The 19343-nt window shown below is 25.1% G+C and overlaps 2 protein-coding genes and 1 pseudogene across 3 annotated transcripts in view; all 3 read left to right on the top strand.

The window, feature by feature from the left end:
• Positions 1-6293, top strand: part of LOC112688291 (retinol dehydrogenase 14) — a 7878-nt gene extending 1585 nt beyond the window's left edge. Inside the window, exons 2-8 of one of the 2 annotated variants that reach the window (XM_025561413.1) lie at positions 3047-3238; positions 3309-3401; positions 4208-4447; positions 4736-4924; positions 5003-5112; positions 5338-5427; positions 6050-6154. In XM_025561413.1, the coding sequence (XP_025417198.1) occupies positions 3052-3238; positions 3309-3401; positions 4208-4447; positions 4736-4924; positions 5003-5112; positions 5338-5427; positions 6050-6154 (1014 nt within the window). In that variant the 5' untranslated portion in view covers positions 3047-3051. Of the gene's footprint in view, positions 1-3046; positions 3239-3308; positions 3402-4207; positions 4448-4735; positions 4925-5002; positions 5113-5337; positions 5428-6049 lie in introns of those variants that run through there. The other variant, XM_025561414.1, reaches the window with a different exon arrangement.
• Positions 1-15049, top strand: part of LOC112688370 — a 27572-nt pseudogene extending 12523 nt beyond the window's left edge.
• The window catches only part of LOC112688288 (facilitated trehalose transporter Tret1-like), a 22154-nt gene continuing 9990 nt past the window's right edge, over positions 7180-19343 (top strand). Inside the window, exon 1 of the mRNA XM_025561411.1 lies at positions 7180-7533. The gene's annotated coding sequence lies outside the window, so the exon portion shown is untranslated. The remainder of the gene's footprint in view (positions 7534-19343) is intronic.

A 19343-nucleotide genomic window follows, 5' to 3' on the forward strand; every position in this document is an offset into this window, starting at 1 on the left:
GTAACAAAAATTACGAGATTAGGAAATAGTTAGATATTACACATACCAACAACATTAATCATTATATTTCTTTAACGTTTTCTTTCCATATATTTTTCATTTATTTTTAATTATTATTTGAAAATAATTTTTTTCTTACCTATTAATGATTTTTTAGCAATTCATTGCATTTTTATACTGTCATTTATGGTAAACTTATTTGATTATTAGTAAATATATGAGTTTTTTTTCTTTGATCAAAATAAAGATTTGAATCTATATAGTTACTAAATAGTATTAATAAACTAATACAAATACTTCATAATAAGTAATTATATTTAAAATACCACTTTTATAAAATGTATATTTGTGAAAATGAAGTATAATTTTACTGTACTACTATTATAATTATTATTTTAGAAGTAATTCTAAAACATGACTGTCAAAATTATACATGGCGATTAGTTAATTTTTCTGAGTTATTAAAATTTTTGGCTAATATAGTAGATACTAATTTAATGTACTCGTATTATATTTCAGGTTTAGTTCGTATAAAACTTTTTTGAAAGTTGCTTCCTTGAAAATCTTAATTTATTAAAATCAAGGTCATTAAAAATCTAAATTATACGTACAGATACATTTGTATATTTAGTTTATTATTATTTTTATGAAAACAATAACTGACTCATATTTTTTAAGACAATCTTCTGATATTATATTCAAATTAGTTTTATACAAATAAGTATATTATATAATTAATACATTTGAAAACAACCGATGTCAAGACTATTGTTAAACATTGCGTTTTATTTCTTAAAAATGTCATGTAGTATAAAAATATGCATTGTCAAGTTTATACTTGTCATTTTAACTATGTGAAACATAATGTTTATTCCTTAAGGAAATGTTATTTTTTTTTATTGCAATGATCAGTATTCATATCACGTTAATTTATTCAAATAAAAATACTGTTAAGTAGTTTATTATACTGATATGCATTAATCTTATAAAATTATATGGCAATATTATACCGAATAAAAATTAAACACAATACATTTTACATTTGTGTCTTTGGATTTACAAGTAAGGGAAATTTTTTCAATTGGATCACATTTAATACCATTTTTTATTATGAAAATGGGTTATGAAACAATAGAAATATATTTTTCAAAACTTGTATTGATACATATATACATTTATCATTAATTATAATTTTAATTGAGTATTTATAGAGTTTTAAATATTTTAAAAAAAAAATCAATAAAACCAAACAATTTTTTGTAGAAAATATCAAATAAATTACTGTAGATTTTTGAGTTACCTGTTAAAATGACATATTAAATGCTATATTTATGTGTATTTTGTATGAATATAGTCAAATCAGCTATTTTACTAAACAAATAGTCAAAGAATTTAATTTTCATGCTATTTTATATGCACCTAGATATTTGGTTAAATTCCTATTTCAAGCCAAAAAATAATAAAAATTAAACTTTTTGTATAATTTTAAAAATTAAGTTATAATAAATACTTTGACCGTTAAAATTTGATAAGTTGGCTTTAGCTTCAAATATGGATAAAAATTTGTCTTTAGGTTTTCTGCTCTCTTCTAAACCAGTGGTTTTTAAGCTGTGGTATGCGTACCCCTTGGGACTCCATATTTTTTAGGGGTACGAATCTGGCCAACAAACCTTTAAATTCAAATATAGGAAAAAACTAAATAGGACAATTCTACATTTTACAAAAATACTTATTTATATTTCATTATTATTATTCTTTTAATTTTATCAATTTATTATTTAATTAAGATGGTAAACGTCCAAGTGTTATAATTAATAAACTAATTTAATATAAGTGATATAAATAAAATTTATTAGATGTTTTTGTTAGTTATTATTACAATATTATATAACTGTTATACGTAGCATTGTTTACTAAACTATGCATTGCCGTAGATATTAGGGGAATGGGTCATGCCTCTTCACATAAGCCGTAATATTTATACATATAATTAGTACAAATACTATTATAAATATAGTATAAAACCATAGTGGTGGTATATTTATTTTTTATTTTGCATTATTTATTAAATCTTTAAATTATTTACAGATATTTTAGTTTACCAACTAAAAAGGGGTTTAATGTTTAAAAAAGTTTGAGAATCCCTGTTTTAAACCATAGAAACTAGTTGAAACTATTTAAAATTAGTTAAAGATCTTTTGTGTATCAACTTGGTTAACCCAGTTTCCAATGTCGACCACTAACTATAAATTATACTAACCCATTTATATTTTGACTATTGAGAGGTTTTCGGTTTACTTTTGGGATATTATACTTAATATTATTTTATCACCAACTTTTAGTTCTTTAAATAATTGTTCACTAGTTTCTACCATTTTTTTCGCTGCGATTGTTTATCGTTCATGAAATTCATTGTGGTTGATTTTTATTTGTTTTTCTTCTATACATAATAATACAAAGTTTAAATTTTAAAATAATATAAAAACGTTACATTTCATTTATTTGGGTGACTTGAAATAGGCATTTAGTTAACATTAACTAAATATTTAATTAAATATTAGTAATTTAACCAAATATTTTGTCGGATAATAAAAACGCATAAAAATTAAATTCTTTAGTTATTTACTTAGACATTTAGTAAAATGCTTGATTCGACTATAATATGCCTACGGCATATATGTCAAACAATAATACATAACTATCTTAAGTTATGGTGTACTAGCAAAACGAGGATTTGATAAAATAACTCTATCCATGTTATGTATTATTGTTCATCAATAACATATATTAATATAGTTGTTGTTAGGGCAATTATTAAATAAAAACATCAATTCTTGAAAATGTGATCAAGCTTAATATAATAGATGAAACACGAAATCGTTAAATTGTCTTTTCAAGGTGATTCGATAATCATCATCATATTATAAACAAGGTCACTTCAAGTACTAATATATTACCAAAAATATTTACCATCGCATATTGCATAATGATTTATACGAATTGACGAAGGCAATTTATTTTATTATTTATATATTTTTTTAAATAGTTATCATGTGGTATTCTGAAACATTTTCTTACCTTCATACCACCAACTTGGTAGTACTCGCTGTCTATGCCATTCTAAGTGTTGTCATATCCCTGGTTATTCTTAAACTATACACTTGGATGACTACAGGTGTGTACCGCGGAACCACCAGCATGAAAGGAAAAGTCGTGATTATCACAGGATGCAACTCTGGTAATGTTTATTGTTTAAATTAACACGACCGTAATTACAGTAATATTACTTGTTTTTTTTTTTCATTTAGGAATTGGGAAAGAAACGGCCAAAGAGCTAGCTAAACGTGGTGCCAGAGTAATTATGGCTTGCAGAAATATGGAGACTGGATCAAAAGCTAGAGGTAAATCGATAAACTTATGAATTAATATATAACCGTTAAACAATGTTATACGCTATACATATAGTTTTTAATGTTTTATTTGTTTTATGGTAGATTCTATTTTATATGGTAAAATTAATTTTCGTCAAATTTGACAGTTTATAAAAATCACTTAAAGTGGCGAATCTAAAAAATAAAAATCATAATTATTTATTAGTATTAAAATTTGCTCTTTTATCACATACAATTGATAAATGTACCTAAGTTAAAATCAATAAGAAAATCAAAATTGAGTGAGTCTATTTATAAAATGTAATTACATGAACACTAAATAGATGCAAATAAAAATATTAGTTATATATTTTCATTTATCATAATTATCTAAAATAATAAAATCCAACTGTGTGGTAGTCTTTATACTATGTAGGACTTCTATCGTGTAACTATTACTTTCTTGTTTATTATTAGTACACTGTTGAATATTATTGTGATGTAAAAAAAATCCCTTGAGTGTTTAGAAGGAATTGTATAATTACATGATATTCTTACTATAATTCTTGAATTATACAAGCTATGCAATTTTTATAACACCAAAACAAATAAATTAACGGCCGTAGTATAATATTATACAGCATACAATTTTTCTAAATAGTTCAATTACTTAGTTTAATAATCGCTTAAGTTTATCCCATTTGTTTTATTGATATTTGTATAATTTTATTTTTATAATAGATATGTGTGCAATTTTTCTTTCATATAATTATGAATGTATTGAATACAATAAAATATCACCTGAATTATAATACTATTATTATTTGTTTACACAGATGAAATCATTAGTTATAGTGGAAATTCCAATGTGGAACTAATGAGACTAGATTTAAGTAGTTTAAATTCAGTACGCCAATTTGCGACAAAGGTAAACAAACAAGAATCTCGATTAGATGTGCTAGTCAACAATGCTGGCGTGGCGAATACTTTTGGAAAACAAATTACTGAAGATGGTTTAGAACTTACTATGGCCACCAATCAATATGGCCCATTTTTGTTGACTCATTTGCTTTTACGTAAGTGAATAATAATTTACAAGACACATCTATTATAAAATCGAAAATAACACACTTAATAGCTGCTGTAATTATATGTTTTGAATTTTATATTAATATCAAAATTTACATGAATTAAATATAAATTGATTAAATACAAATTTACAATAAGAAAAAAATTAAAACTAGCACATCATATCAGTGTAATTTATTTATTTTGTTACATTAAGATGCTTTTGAGATTTTATAAATAAAAATTCATGTAACATGCCTATATGTATGTATATGTAATTGTACTTTTCATTATAGCTTTGTTGAAAAAGACCGCTTCCAGCAGGATTGTAATCGTTGCGTCGGACCTGTATAAGTTCGCGAAATTGAATTTAGCGAATCCGAATCCAATAAACCAATTGCCTGCTTACCTTTATTACGTATCCAAATACGCTAACATCATGTTTTCAATGGAATTGGCTCGTAAACTGGAGAAAAGCAATTCAGGTAACCTACCCATAACGTGGCAAACATATTTATAGTTTTCGACTAACAAATTATTGTTAAAAAATAAAATAAAAATAGGGATCACGTGTAATTGTCTTCATCCTGGTATCATTGACTCTGGAATTTGGAGAAATGTGCCGTTTCCATTGAATTTGGGCTTGCAAGTTATCGTCAAAACTATGTTTAAGGTTTGTGTTGAAAGTTATTTAATTTTACATAAATTAGTTTGAATTGTAAAAATTATTTGGAACTATAAATCTTTCTTATTTATGTTTTTATATTTTTTATTTTTATTTATATAACATCAGTATTTTTTTTTTGCTTTAAAAACATTTACTATTGTTGAATTCACGTAATAATATTGAAATACAATACTAAAAATATTAACTATATTTAATATAATCTGGTTTTAGACTTCAGAGCAAGGTGCACAGACAACAATTTACTTGAGTGTAAGCGAAGATGTGGCCAAAACCAGTGGGAAATATTTTAAAGACTGCAAAGTAAATAATCTAATATACATTTTTTTAATACTATACTCATATTCTAATTTATACTATGTACTCATGTCACGTATCGTCTTCTACTTAATTCATCAATAGTACGTACTCAGTCGTTACTTTTTTTCACCACACTTCTAAAAATGTATTATAATTTCTGTATATTTACACTACTCATAGTGGGTATAATATGATATAAATGGAATAATCATCCTGTAGATAGTATCTTGGCGTAGAGTACGCTAAAATTAATATAATTTAACTTTTTTTTTTTGCTCGCACACGTGCTACTTGACGAGTCATCACGTGTTTCGGCGGTACGCGTGCTACGGGTTGGATACCCTATGGCAATTGTATAGAGTGCGTTTAAAAAAAATCCAAGGATAGGATTAAGTCTTAAGCACAGAATAATAATAATAATACAACGTATAATTTATCAATATTGCTGATAGATGAAATATATAACACGTGTTTGCATCTAATTCTCTTGATATAATCTTAATTATCTAGTTTCGAAAATTAACTGGAAAATAATTTTAATATTATTGACAAATATTGACAAAGCAATTCAACTTAATACTATATTTAAGATACGACAAAAATAACAACTATATTCTATTTTTAGGAAGCCAGTTTGAGGAGTGATGTGATAGACGAAGGAAATGCAAAGAAATATTGGGAAATCTGCGAGCAACTTGTGAAACTCCAACCTAATGATCCAAGACCATAGTTTTGTGTTTATTGATCAAAAACGATGTTTGAGTAATATGAATGTGTATCTCTACTTGTTTTGGTACAACTATTATAATTAATCTTCTTTTATACGATAAGATTTTAAAATAGACTTCTGTTTTTGTTAATATTTCAAGTGTTAATATTATTAAAACTGTTATACATTAATTATTAATTATTAAAATATGTATACTAAACACTTGATAAGTAATTAATTTTTCGATGTGGATCATTTTATTTTATTTTATTTTTTATATTAAATCTTTGAAGGAGTGAGCAAATCTTCTTAAGCATTAAAAAAATTATTTTATTTGTTTTTAAAAATTTTTTTAAGCAACGTGAAATTTGATGCATGTACAATTATAATCAATATTATTTTTATGTAATGTTATTTGTAATAGTTATAACAAGTAAATTTACAGACTTGTGATGGGGAAAAATCTGTTTTTTGTGAAATTAAAAACTTAAATCTTAAATCTGGATTCTGGAATCGAATTCGAGTTTTGAAATCCGGATTTTATTCAAAATCTGGATATGGGATTTTGAAAAAAATGTTAGGTATTAGTATTTTTTTTGTGTATGATTTATAATTAATTTTTGATAATTGCATATATTTTTTAATAAATTGATTTTTTAATTGAAATTCTGAATTCCTCAATGTTAAAACCAAATTTTGGATATTGAAATTCGATAGTCCGATTTTCAGATTTCAAAATTTGAAAATCCTAATTCCGGATTTGTCAAATTTTTGGAGAATCCAGATTGAATTTCCATCCCTACAACAGACACATTTAATAAAAAAAAAAAAAAAAACAAATATGGATTTCATATCGGTCCGTAAATAAGATTTATATTAAAATTTGTACACCAATTATGTTTATTATTTGTTCGTTTTTAAGTTATTTATATTTTTTCTGTGTTATAGAGTTATTGAATTAACATACAGACACATTATGAAAATTAAAAATTAAATTTTAAATGTGCACATTTAGTTCTTGTTCTCAGTGTATAAAAACTTATTCAGGACCATTGTAAATTAAGACTTATTCACTAAACGGTTTAAGAAAAAAAAAAATCACATATACGAAGTAGACAGCTCTTAAAATACTTAAATAATATGGTAGGGATATGGAATGCACCACATTGTACGTCTGTTCTATATAATCAATGTGTCTAAACTAATGTAAAATACTGTGCATCGACCATAACTAGCATAAACTGCCCTTACAAACTATAACAAATATTTCTATGTACATAGGATATTTACATTATTAGAATACTCGTTTTTTAACATTTCGAAATTTGCTTGATATTCGTTTTCGCGAACCTGTGATCGTTGATATGATATTGTCTTGTCATTTCAGGAAACCAAAGTTCGTAAGTAAATCAGATTTGAATAATAGTATGCTTAAAATACAGGTTGTTTTTATTTTAAGAAACAAACCTATTGGTTTACTGCCTACTTGTTTTTTACAAATTCGATCTTTACCAAATGTATTTAAAAATGTACAATGGATACACATTGATTTTGTTTATTGATCTTAATTATACAATATCTATCGGGAGGCGCTATTAGTTCTCAAGTTATAGTAATAATAATTGGTGGGTAAAAATTAAAGAGAAAAAAATGATACATAGTAATGCGAATTTCACCAACAAAAAATATTAAATATAATATAGAAAAAAATTTAAATAATTTTTCATTTTGTTTGATTTTTTTTTTTTCTGTAGAACCTAATTTTTAGATTCGATCTAATTAAAATTTTATAGTATTTTGAAAAATTAAGTCCAGATTAAATTAATCAAATTTTCGTACTTTAAATTTTTTTCCATCGATCATTTCAAGAATAAGTTTTAATATTTTTACAGATGATAAGAATATTAAAAAAAAAAAAAAAAAAAAATGATTGGGTAGCTTTTTTAAATAACTATTATTGAAATTGTAAATAATACAATTATAAAAATAAAACTAAAATTCATTTTCAGAATCATTACAATTGTTAAAAGTCATAAGTTTTTGACAGTAATCTATATCAGTAATCATAGTCACGTCCGAAACAGTAGCCACTTATAATGACTTAAGCGTATAGACACTATTCAAATTTTTTTCACACACGCTATTCACTGAACAAACACTTCGAAATCGCCTACATTAAGCCCAACAATATACGGCCACTTCCAATGCTCCTTAAGATAATCATTTAATGTTAAAGATAACATTCAGTAGTTATTTTGCAATGGGTAATATTGTCAAGGTAATTACCACAATGAACATGGAATTTTTTCATTGTATAATAATAAATGTCGTCCCTCTATTTATTTTGAATCGTTCTTTTAAAATATGTTAAGCCGTCATTTTAATTTTAATAGTTTTATTTCAGAAGTCGTGTAGTACACATTATACTGATTTAGATTTTAAATAATTTATTACAAGAAAAATTAAATAAATTAAATCATAAAATTAAATTTTTCTTATATATTGATGATTAATTGATAAAAAATTCAACTTACTAATTATCTTTAAATTTAAAGCTCTTTTATGTATTAACTTAATAGTTTTGTTGATAATAGTCGTATAAAAACTATCAGAACAACACTCTAAAATTAATTATCGTCTACATTTTAATATTAATATTAATTTTATTTTAGTAAAGTCATTCATATTTAATAAAGTCGTTTGTTATACATTAAGTAGAAGAATAAAATAAAATAACTTTAGTAACCTCAAGATTAGTGTAGTATACGTATAATGTATATAATGTACAATGTATTTTAATTTAAATTTTTTAAACTATCTTACTATACTAAGCAATTGACCTTAGAAAATTAAAAAATGGTATTTAATATTCATTACCAAATTAATGGTCATTAAAAAATGAATAACGGTTCTTTATGTGAATTTCTACAAAAAAGCTTCCATAAAAAAAACATGTTTACGGAATTACAATACTAATCATTTATAACAGGTTAAGTACTTATCGACGAGATATAAATACGTTCAAAAACGGTCGATTTAGGTTATTTTTAGAATACACAAATTCATTGACTGGAAATATTTTAAAAACAAATCAAACATTGATCTAAGTTGAATGTAAATAAAATAAATAATGGTACATTTGTTAGGTCTTAAAATAGATAAGTTTAATAGTATACGATTTAAATTATAAATAAAAATTAAACTTCAATCGTATTATTGAGATAATGAGTAGAAAAACATGGTATTTAAAGAATAAATACCTATTGTGGATATATAAATTGTACACAATTTCCAGCTATAATTAGGTTAGAAAAATACTTTGTATAAAATAATTGTATTATTATTTTTGGTAGAATACAACCGGTCTATGTTAGGCAATTTCTTCTTATCGCAACTCGATACCTGAACTCGAACTGTACACGATTATTATATTAATGTATTTAAGTAGTAATTAATTTTTAATTTATTTGAAAACAACCCCAAAGCTATTTCACATCAAAAACTAATGAAGTATGTATATGATACACATTATTACAATACATTAATATTATAATCTATTATAAATAAGCATATTATATATTATAAATGTGTACTAATTAGCTACTTGAAATTTCTTTTTGAAAAACAATAAATTATTTAAATTAATCTTATTAAAAAAAAAAAAAAAAACACGTATATTTCTTGGAAACAATTGGAGAATTTGCTAAAAAGATTTCCGTAATAAGCGACCAAATGTGTTTCAATTAATAAAAATTTACCCAATCATACTTTAAGTTCAAACATGAACTACCTATTAAAATTATTAAATCAAATTATAATTTAGTTTAAAAATAAACTGATTGCAACCTGCTACTGACTATTATTTGAAATATTTTTTAACTTAAAGAAATTAAATTAAATTAATTTTTCTCATTTATCCGGTCGAACATCTATTTCTAATGTGACCATTAGTATATTTCGGTCAAAGCGAGTAAAAATAACGGATAGTAGGCATTTATTTTAATTAAATATACAGTTTCATAAAACTAATGGGTTTTTTAATATAACATACACACCCTAACATCATAAGTAGTGGACCGATCAAAATTATTTATTATTTTTAATATTTTACAATATTGCCCGCAACCTATAACAGGAGAATATAAATATATTAAAAATATGAAGAGGAATCGCGAAAACACCTCTTGAGTCCATTGCACCGGAAATTATCCGTAAGCCTCGCGAACCCGTCGCGCGTTTGGTCGAACATTGTGCAGTAGAACTACGATGTTCCAGCAACGTTGGGCGGAATTGTCAAGGGCACGATACCTGAATGGTCATCGTCTGCCGACTCGATGTTCAAGGCGATTTCGCGTCCCGGTGACGTCCAAACGTCCACCGTCCAACATAGTGTTCGACATCGGCTCAACGTTGGGCGCGCTGCTGGCCGGCTACGTGTCCAGCCTGATCGGTCGCCGGACCAGCATGATGCTGTCCGTGGCCCGCGTGGTGCAGGGCGTGAACGTGGGCGCGGTGTGTACCATCATACCGGTGTACGTTGGCGAGATAGACGAACCGTGAATGAGAGATAAGTTCGTATGCGCGCTCAAGCACGTACTCAAAATCACGACCAAGTTTGGTCGTGCGTGGTTTTCTGGCGAATCGATCATTGTATACAGGGTGGCCCGTGAAAATAATAACTTATATATAACTACTAGACAACTAAACCGAACATGTTTGTGATCCCTAAAGTTAAGGTCCGTGTACGAACACAAGGTCACATACGCACGTCGACAGAAGAACCTGTGGCGTGATATCGTCGCTAACCGAAAAAAACGAAAACAGTTCCTACAGATCGGGGATGGCAGATTATTTTGACGCTTCATGCCAAAAATTAACTTCTTTATCTTCGAGCTTGCCAATAAATATTATGGATATATATACATATTATAAAAAAAAAATTATTATTAAAAGTATAAACATATAAAAATGTAATATTTAAATAAATATATAATTGCATTACTTTGGTAATTATTCATCATCTTATTGTGATTTATTTTGTTGAATTGCCATTTCGTTGATACTCGGTCTATAATTAATAACTTTTCATAAAGTACATCCGGCACTACATTTATTAGTTAGTCGATTAGGTAAATCAGAATTTATAAAATTCTTTTTTGAAAATAGTGACTCACATGAATTGATTAAAGAAAATAATAGTCAAAATTGCTAATGCTATTATATTGCGTTAGTTAGTGAACAGTCTATATTTGTGTATCTATTGCAATGTTTTAAACTAAATAAAATGTATCTTCTCACAAGTCGTTTGAAAACAATTTTTCAATTCTTCGTAGTTACAGGTATACTGTATTCATATACACTGGGCTCGTTCATGATGTAAGAATTATTTTGCACAGTCTGTAGCATTTGGGTGTACCTATTACATATTCTCGGCGTACTATATATATCCGAGTCGCCGACCAAGACATTTTCTACATTTTGTATTATGAAATATTGTTTTGCTAAAATTTTATTTTTTTTTAGTGAATTTACAGGTTATTACGATAATAATAATAAAAATACATTATTGAAGAAATAAGTGAATACGCCTTGTGCGGCAATAAGTACAGACATTGTTTAATAATGTTAATATTAATATAAATTAATTATTATGCTATTTGAACTTAAGACACTCAAATTTTATATTTCTACATATTTTATTTTCCTAGTCATTCGTCAAACCGAAAAAACTGCAAAGCTATACAATATATCAAGTGTTTTATAATAAGGTGAATCGGAAATCTTTATACATCAATATTGGATGTATGTTTTTCCAGCAAACGAGTGGTATAAATGTATTGATTTTTTTACATGATTGATATTTTTAATTCGACTGGTATTATTCATTTAAATCCTTACATGTGTTCCATTATGGTTAGTGTTGTACATGTAAAACTACGGAATGAATGTTTTTTAAAAAAGAAATTATAATAATAATAAAAATAATAGTAATAATATTTGTGCACAGTAGTTATAAAACGCATTGATTTTTATTGAATCAAGAGGAAAATAATTTTACTTTTTAATAAAAATTATGTAATTATAACGTTATAACACAGTTTAAAGCAAAAAAATACGTGACGATAATATTAAATTCTTAACAAAATAATAAATAATAAAATAGAAATTAATAATATTTAACACTCGTAAATTAATATATAATTAAACAGTTTATACATAGTAATACACAAAATATTTTTAATTTGAAATTGGTCGTATATTACAATACTTTAGACCAGGCATTTATTTATTTATTTATTTTTATACACATAAACTATTTTTTTTTATATAGTAATACATTTTTAATAATATTTTTTTTTAAATCTTAAATAACTTTTCTTAAGCTCATCATGACACTTGTGTCTCTATTCAAGATAGTTGAATTGCACTTATTACCTACAAATAAATGGTCGAATTGCACTTGGATTGATAAAAGGTAGTGGTCGAACTGCACTCGTTCAAAAAGTGTTAAAATGGAAAACGCTTTAAAAATAATAAGAATCTTTCTGTTAAAGAACGCTACGGCGTACCTATTTAATAGCATTATATGTTAGTTCGTGCCATTTAAATAACGCAGATAATATTTTTGTCACCAATATGTTTAAAATTATTACTGAAAAGTGCAATGAATTTGGTTTAATGTTTATGTTAAATTTATTTTTAGCAGATTTTGAACAAGCAATCCATAATGCGATCAATGAAAAGTTTCCTTTATGTAAAATAATAGGTTGTAAATTCCATTTATCACAATCATGGTATCGTAAAATACGAAATTTAGGACTTTCAACTGATTACAAATCTGAAACAGAAATTGGAAAATGGCTTCGTAATATATTTGGTTTAAGTTTTTTAAATGCAATTGAAGTTGGCGAATCTTATACAGATGATTTTATGTCAACTATCCCAGAAAATTACACTGTTAAAAAATGTAATGATTATTTAGTTGATAATTATATTTCTGACGAAGGACTTTTTCCGCCTCATATTTGGACTTAAGATAAGATTTCTAGTCAAAAAACTACTAATGCATGCAAGTCTTTCCATGTGAAGTTCAATAAATCATTTTCATCACTACATCCAAATATATTTGTATTTATTGATGTTTTAACACGATTACAAATCGACACCTATATTTTAATGCAGAACACTGGCACTAAACCATCAATAACACGGTACCAGAAAAAAATAAATAATATTCAAAAATATATTGACTTATATACTCAGAAGTGTATTACCAGGGTAGAATTTTTGAATACAATTATTTATTACTACAATAAATTATCGAAATGACAAAAAAGAATTATAATAATGACGATAGTTAAATTTGACGATTAAAAAAAAAAAATGTATAATACTAATAATATGTATAATATAATATAATATAATGTATAATATAACAATTTTAATGTAAATATATATAATTAACATAATATGATGTATAAAAAAATCATTTTTAACCACGCCAATGATTACTAAGTGATACTAAATATAACTAAATAAAATAAATCAAACCCCTTCAAATGCATGATAATTTTATTGAAATACTTTTTTGAGCCCAAGTGGTGGGGAATAGTAAGTTCCTACACGAGAGAAGCAAGTAAGCAATTACATATGTTAGTTCCTACACGGACATATGTAAGTTCCTACACAGTAAAAATTAGGTACATATGTAAGTTTCTACACGGAGGAAAAAGGTATAAATATGTATATACGATGTATATACAAATAAATATATGATAAATATAATGATAAAATATAATAAAAAATCGCATAACGCATTTTCACAAATAAGTATATAATAATTAGATTTGTTATTGAAACTTTAAACGCTGGTATAGCGTGGTATAGCTATTTAATACAACTATACACTCAAACATACATAATTTAAAGCAAAACGTATACGGAATTACTGGAAAATACGAAAAAGCTACAAGCTGATAATAGTATCCCGATTCCCGACTCGACATATTTACGACTTTTCACCATCGATAAAAATGATACAGAACTTGATTTCGCTTTTTATATTAAGTATATTATATTATTTTATTTGTAACAATGCGTAATGCAATTTTTTTTTATATTTTATAACATTCGTATATTTATTTGTGAAAATGCGTTTTGCGATTTTTATTATATTTTTTACTTTTTATATTATATTATATTCAATCGTGAAAAAGGAAAATGCCTTATGCGATTTTTATTATATTGTATAATCATCATATAATTTATTTGTATATACATCGTATATACATATTTACACCTTTTTTCATCGTGTAGGAACTAACGTATGTATTTTTTTTACTTGCTACTCTCGTGTAGGAACTACATTCGCCCCCAAGTGCAGTTAGACCACTACCTGATTTTTACCCGAGTACAATTTGACCATTCCCTTTTTTAAACCCAAGTGCAATTCGATTTAAGTAAGTGCAATTCGACTATATTCTCTTTATTGGTCGTGGGCAAGTGTGACCACTAGTTGCTACTTCTGGTCGCAGGTATGTTAATGGCGATTAGTCATGCGGGTTAGGGTGTGTATTATTTGATTAAAACAAATAATATGCACCCAATAATTCATGAGCTATCCATACGGATCAATTGGTTACCTTTTATCTGCATCATTGTACCTATACATATAGTTTGTTTTCGCTATCTAATAGTAGTATTATTGTAGTGTTATTTTTCTAAGGGAAAAAATACGATTCATTATTTAAGTTAGTATTACATACCAGGTCTTACTGACTACTTACCCAATGCATTTTCTGTTTACCGCATACGATCACGACGTAACAGGTTTAACATATATCCCACTAGCACTTAATGTTTAATCGTCAAATCATAAGTAGAACTGGAGAAGAAAAAGCTAAGTCTAATAACTAAAATGTACTCATGATTGAAACTGTGATAAAATATACAATTAAATATCGCGTATTTGCAGGTCCAATTGTAATTGAACGTAATGAACGTTTCGTTACACTATAATTCGGACTCCGATAAACATTGACGCCAAATAAAATGTATAACTCCAATCAAGTTTATAAGAGCTTTTAATTTAATTAAATTACTAATTTGATTAGTCCAGGTATCTAGATACTAACTTTTTACCTTCTCATAAACAGCATGAAAGGATTCGAAAATTAATTGATCGATTTTGACATTTCAAATGATGCTGACAATGCAATTTATTTCATCTGTTTAAAATTTGAAAAGCTTTTGGTATTATTTCAATTGTTGTTAAATTAAACACACTAATTTTGTATGTTGAGTGTTCCTAGTTGTTAGTTCTTGTAGTTAGTGTTTTATTCATTTATAAAACGACCGTGAAACGTATACGTCTTGTATTGTTAATGTTCCCACGATGACATTAATGATAAACTGAAATGTTTAAAAAATAAGCGCTAAATTTTTTAGTACACTTCCCTTATTTGTTATATACTTATGAGTATCTATAGATCTACAAAATATCGTATATTGCATTATGGAATCTGAAATTAATGAGAATCGTCACGGTTCTTGTAAAATTGATCCGGTAAATTATTTATTACTATCGTGGAAACGTGAAACGCTTAATGGGTATGTAAAAAATAATTATACATCAACACTAAAATCATAAATCACGATAGTGTTATTTTAAGACTTATAACACACTAATTGTGTAATTTCAGAGATCGAGATAACTTTCCAATAAGATACATTTATTAAAAGAATGTACTCTCTCTGTTTATATATAATGTACATTATAGTTATTTTTTGACATCTAATTATGTACGTACGAAAGTGGTAATAGAATAAATATAATAAATAGGAAGAATTTATTTGTAGAGTCTATTGGTAAACATAGCTGTAGGTTAAATGAGTGAAAATACGTAGTATTATTTCTTATAGATGAATTAAAAATATGATTCGAAAAGTAATAATAATTTGGCTCAACATCAATTTGGTTTTTATTACCTAAAGGTTCGATCGAAATAATTTTATACTAAATAAGTTCAATTAAAATCGTAAAAAATTTCATTTTATCGTACTATGATTGCCCATTTAATTAATAATTAATTTTGTCTTGATTCGATCTAAACCATACTTTTCACTTTATGAAACTGTCTAAAACTTTATACAACTATGCAAATTTAACTATATACAACTACATATGTATGCATTATATTACATGCATATTTATGCATTCTGCATAAAAAAATTGAGAAAATTAAAAAAATTGCGGGTTGTCATCAAAAAAGAAGCTATTTAAGATTTTATGTGTATGTGTTTTTATGATTTAGTAAATGATTCAATATGTATTTATATCAATATAATAATTTTGCGTAACTCGTAATTTCCCTGTTGGTTTTCTCCTTTATTGAATAACTTGGCTTAAAAATGAAATTATTTCAATAAATGTTTAAACTATTTGTTGTGCAAAATAATAATTTTATTAAAATTAATTATGACTAGAAAACATAAAATTATTATAATATTTATAGTCTCAATAACAATTTATCTTACATCACTTATACCAAAAAATTAAGAATATAGGTAAATAGTACTCTCTGGATTTAAGTTTCACTTAAAATGCAACAGTATTGCACAGTAAAATGTTATTATTGAAATCATATATTGAAATATATATCATTATTCAAATAATGTTGTTTACTTGTATTTTAGATTGATTATGAATTCTTAAAGACAAACATTTTAAACACATTGTAATTAATATAAAACTAGATATTATACAATAAACGTATGTATACAATTACAACAAAATTAATTAATTCTATTATCATCGTATAATGTTATATGTATATGGTATGTATACTATGTGATATAATGTAAATGTACCAAACATTTATTTTTATTGTTTAATAATGAAATATTTTGCGAAATAAAAATGCAGTATTGAAATATAATTTATCCAATTAATATAATATTCTATTACAACATAATTTTAATAGTATTATATATTATTTAATTATATAATTATTTATTATAATATAATAATCGAATAAATAATAATATTTATTAGAAATTCATTTTTTAGTTAATGATAATTATATTGGATGGATGTAAAGATAATTTCGAGAAAATAGACTAAACATTCATAAATACTCTCTTGATTTAGTATATATTTTAAGCAAATTCTTACAAGAACAATTTTGATTTATGTATTTATATGGTTAAAATACTTGGTTTGGTATATGGTAGAGAATATAAATTCCAAACAGAACATTTTTTACAAATTCAAGTTTAAAAATAAAAATAGTTGTAAATAATATGATACATTGTTATTTTGACAGAACCAATAATCATTACCTTTAACTAAAAAGATACATTTAAATTGTTTACTTAAATTTTAAGTATTCTAAGATTATTTCAAGTATTTTTTACCTCAGCATCGTCAAAATTTAAAATTAATTTTATAGAATATAAATCAAGTACAATTTACTACGTCGGTTATATAATAACAGAAGTGATACAGTCAACTTAAATATTTTTATAGTTTTTATCAGATACAATTCAACAAACGAAAAAGCGGCTACTTCTTAATTGGCCACAAAATTGATTATATAACTATTCATATATTTTAATGTGCTCATAAATCGATTGCTAAGAAAGTTATTTAAACAAAACTAAAATGTATCCATAAAAGCTTATGGTCTTTAATATATTTACAAATAATATGTATTATTGCTATTATTACTATTATTTTAACTATGAATATAAACCGAAACATTTATCCTTGTCCCTGAATATTGCACATTAACAGCGTTATGAACACGCATTACGTGATTTTTTCTGTTGCTATAGTTGGCCATTTTACAAAATATAACTAAGTGCTGTAGATATATCTTTAAAGAACTTTTATACATTAAAATTAATCATTTGACGATATAAATTTATTGTATTAACATTTTATTTTAAAATTATACATAGATACTGAATAAATTTATAAATGTCACAATTCAATTTAAGATAAACGATTTTAATTTTACACTATAACAATACGACACAGCCATGCTAATTATTATTATTTATTATTTGTTTTAAAAATTAGGTTTCAATATCACCGAGTAGATAATATTTTTCTTCAAAATGTTGTACACTACCACATATATCTGATTACGTTTTCCTCTTAAAAAACACGATTTTACATAATATTTTATAATTTACCTGTATATCTTCAAATCATGTTTGATTATCATTTTTTTGTATATTCTATTTTCATATTTATCAACATAACAACAATTTGAATCTATATGTTTCTTTATATATATATATATATATTATTTATATGATATTTTAATTTTTTGCAATTTGAATCCTCTGAAAAATTTATAATTTTTAACTTGGTGTTTCAGTTACGTTATAATCACGCGAAATTTTCTTCTTTACAGTTTTTGAGCAATACGAAGAAACTAATACTAACTACAATTTAAAATTAGTTCTAGTTGTTAATAATAATTGAAAATTATATTGTTATTATTATTTTTATTAATTTACTTTGTGAACATTATTTATCAAGATACCATATTTCTTAGAAAAATCGCCTATAATTATATGAAGATTTGACAAAATATCATATTAATTCGTATACATTTTTAAGGTTTCAACTACATTTAGGTAAGATTTTAATTAATTAGATTATTTTTATCGCAATAAAGTAAAGGTACACTAGAACATTTTAAATTACGTAAAAAACTCATTCAAAAAGCTAAAAAAATTATCAAAATCATAAAAAATCAAGGAGAATTCAAAATTTTCCTTATATGATATAAAAAACAAATTTTTGCAATAAAGATTTATTATTATTATAATTTTACTGAACCATTCACTGAAATTTTTCCTGTCTATGTGTTTATATATTGAGTTGATTACATAAATTATTCTATAATATATATTCCAAACGATGTATCACGTTCTCCATGATATTTTGTTTGAATTATTACAAAGACATTATTTGCATAAGGATTTCAAACTATATGTGTATTACATATGTAATATTATGAATAATGTGTTTAATATACTAATCCATTCGATATTGTTAAAGAATGCCAATTAGTACATTAATAAGCACCGTTGAACACAGTTTTTGAATTCTGATATTATTATTTTATTTTTAATGTATTATAGGAACGCTGAATTTAATACATATGAAGGGTACGCTGTGACTACTTAATTGAAA

Source organism: Sipha flava, unplaced genomic scaffold, assembly GCF_003268045.1.
Source record: "Sipha flava isolate LNK unplaced genomic scaffold, YSA_version1 38_pilon_pilon, whole genome shotgun sequence".
NCBI classification, from domain to species: Eukaryota; Metazoa; Arthropoda; class Insecta; order Hemiptera; family Aphididae; genus Sipha; species Sipha flava.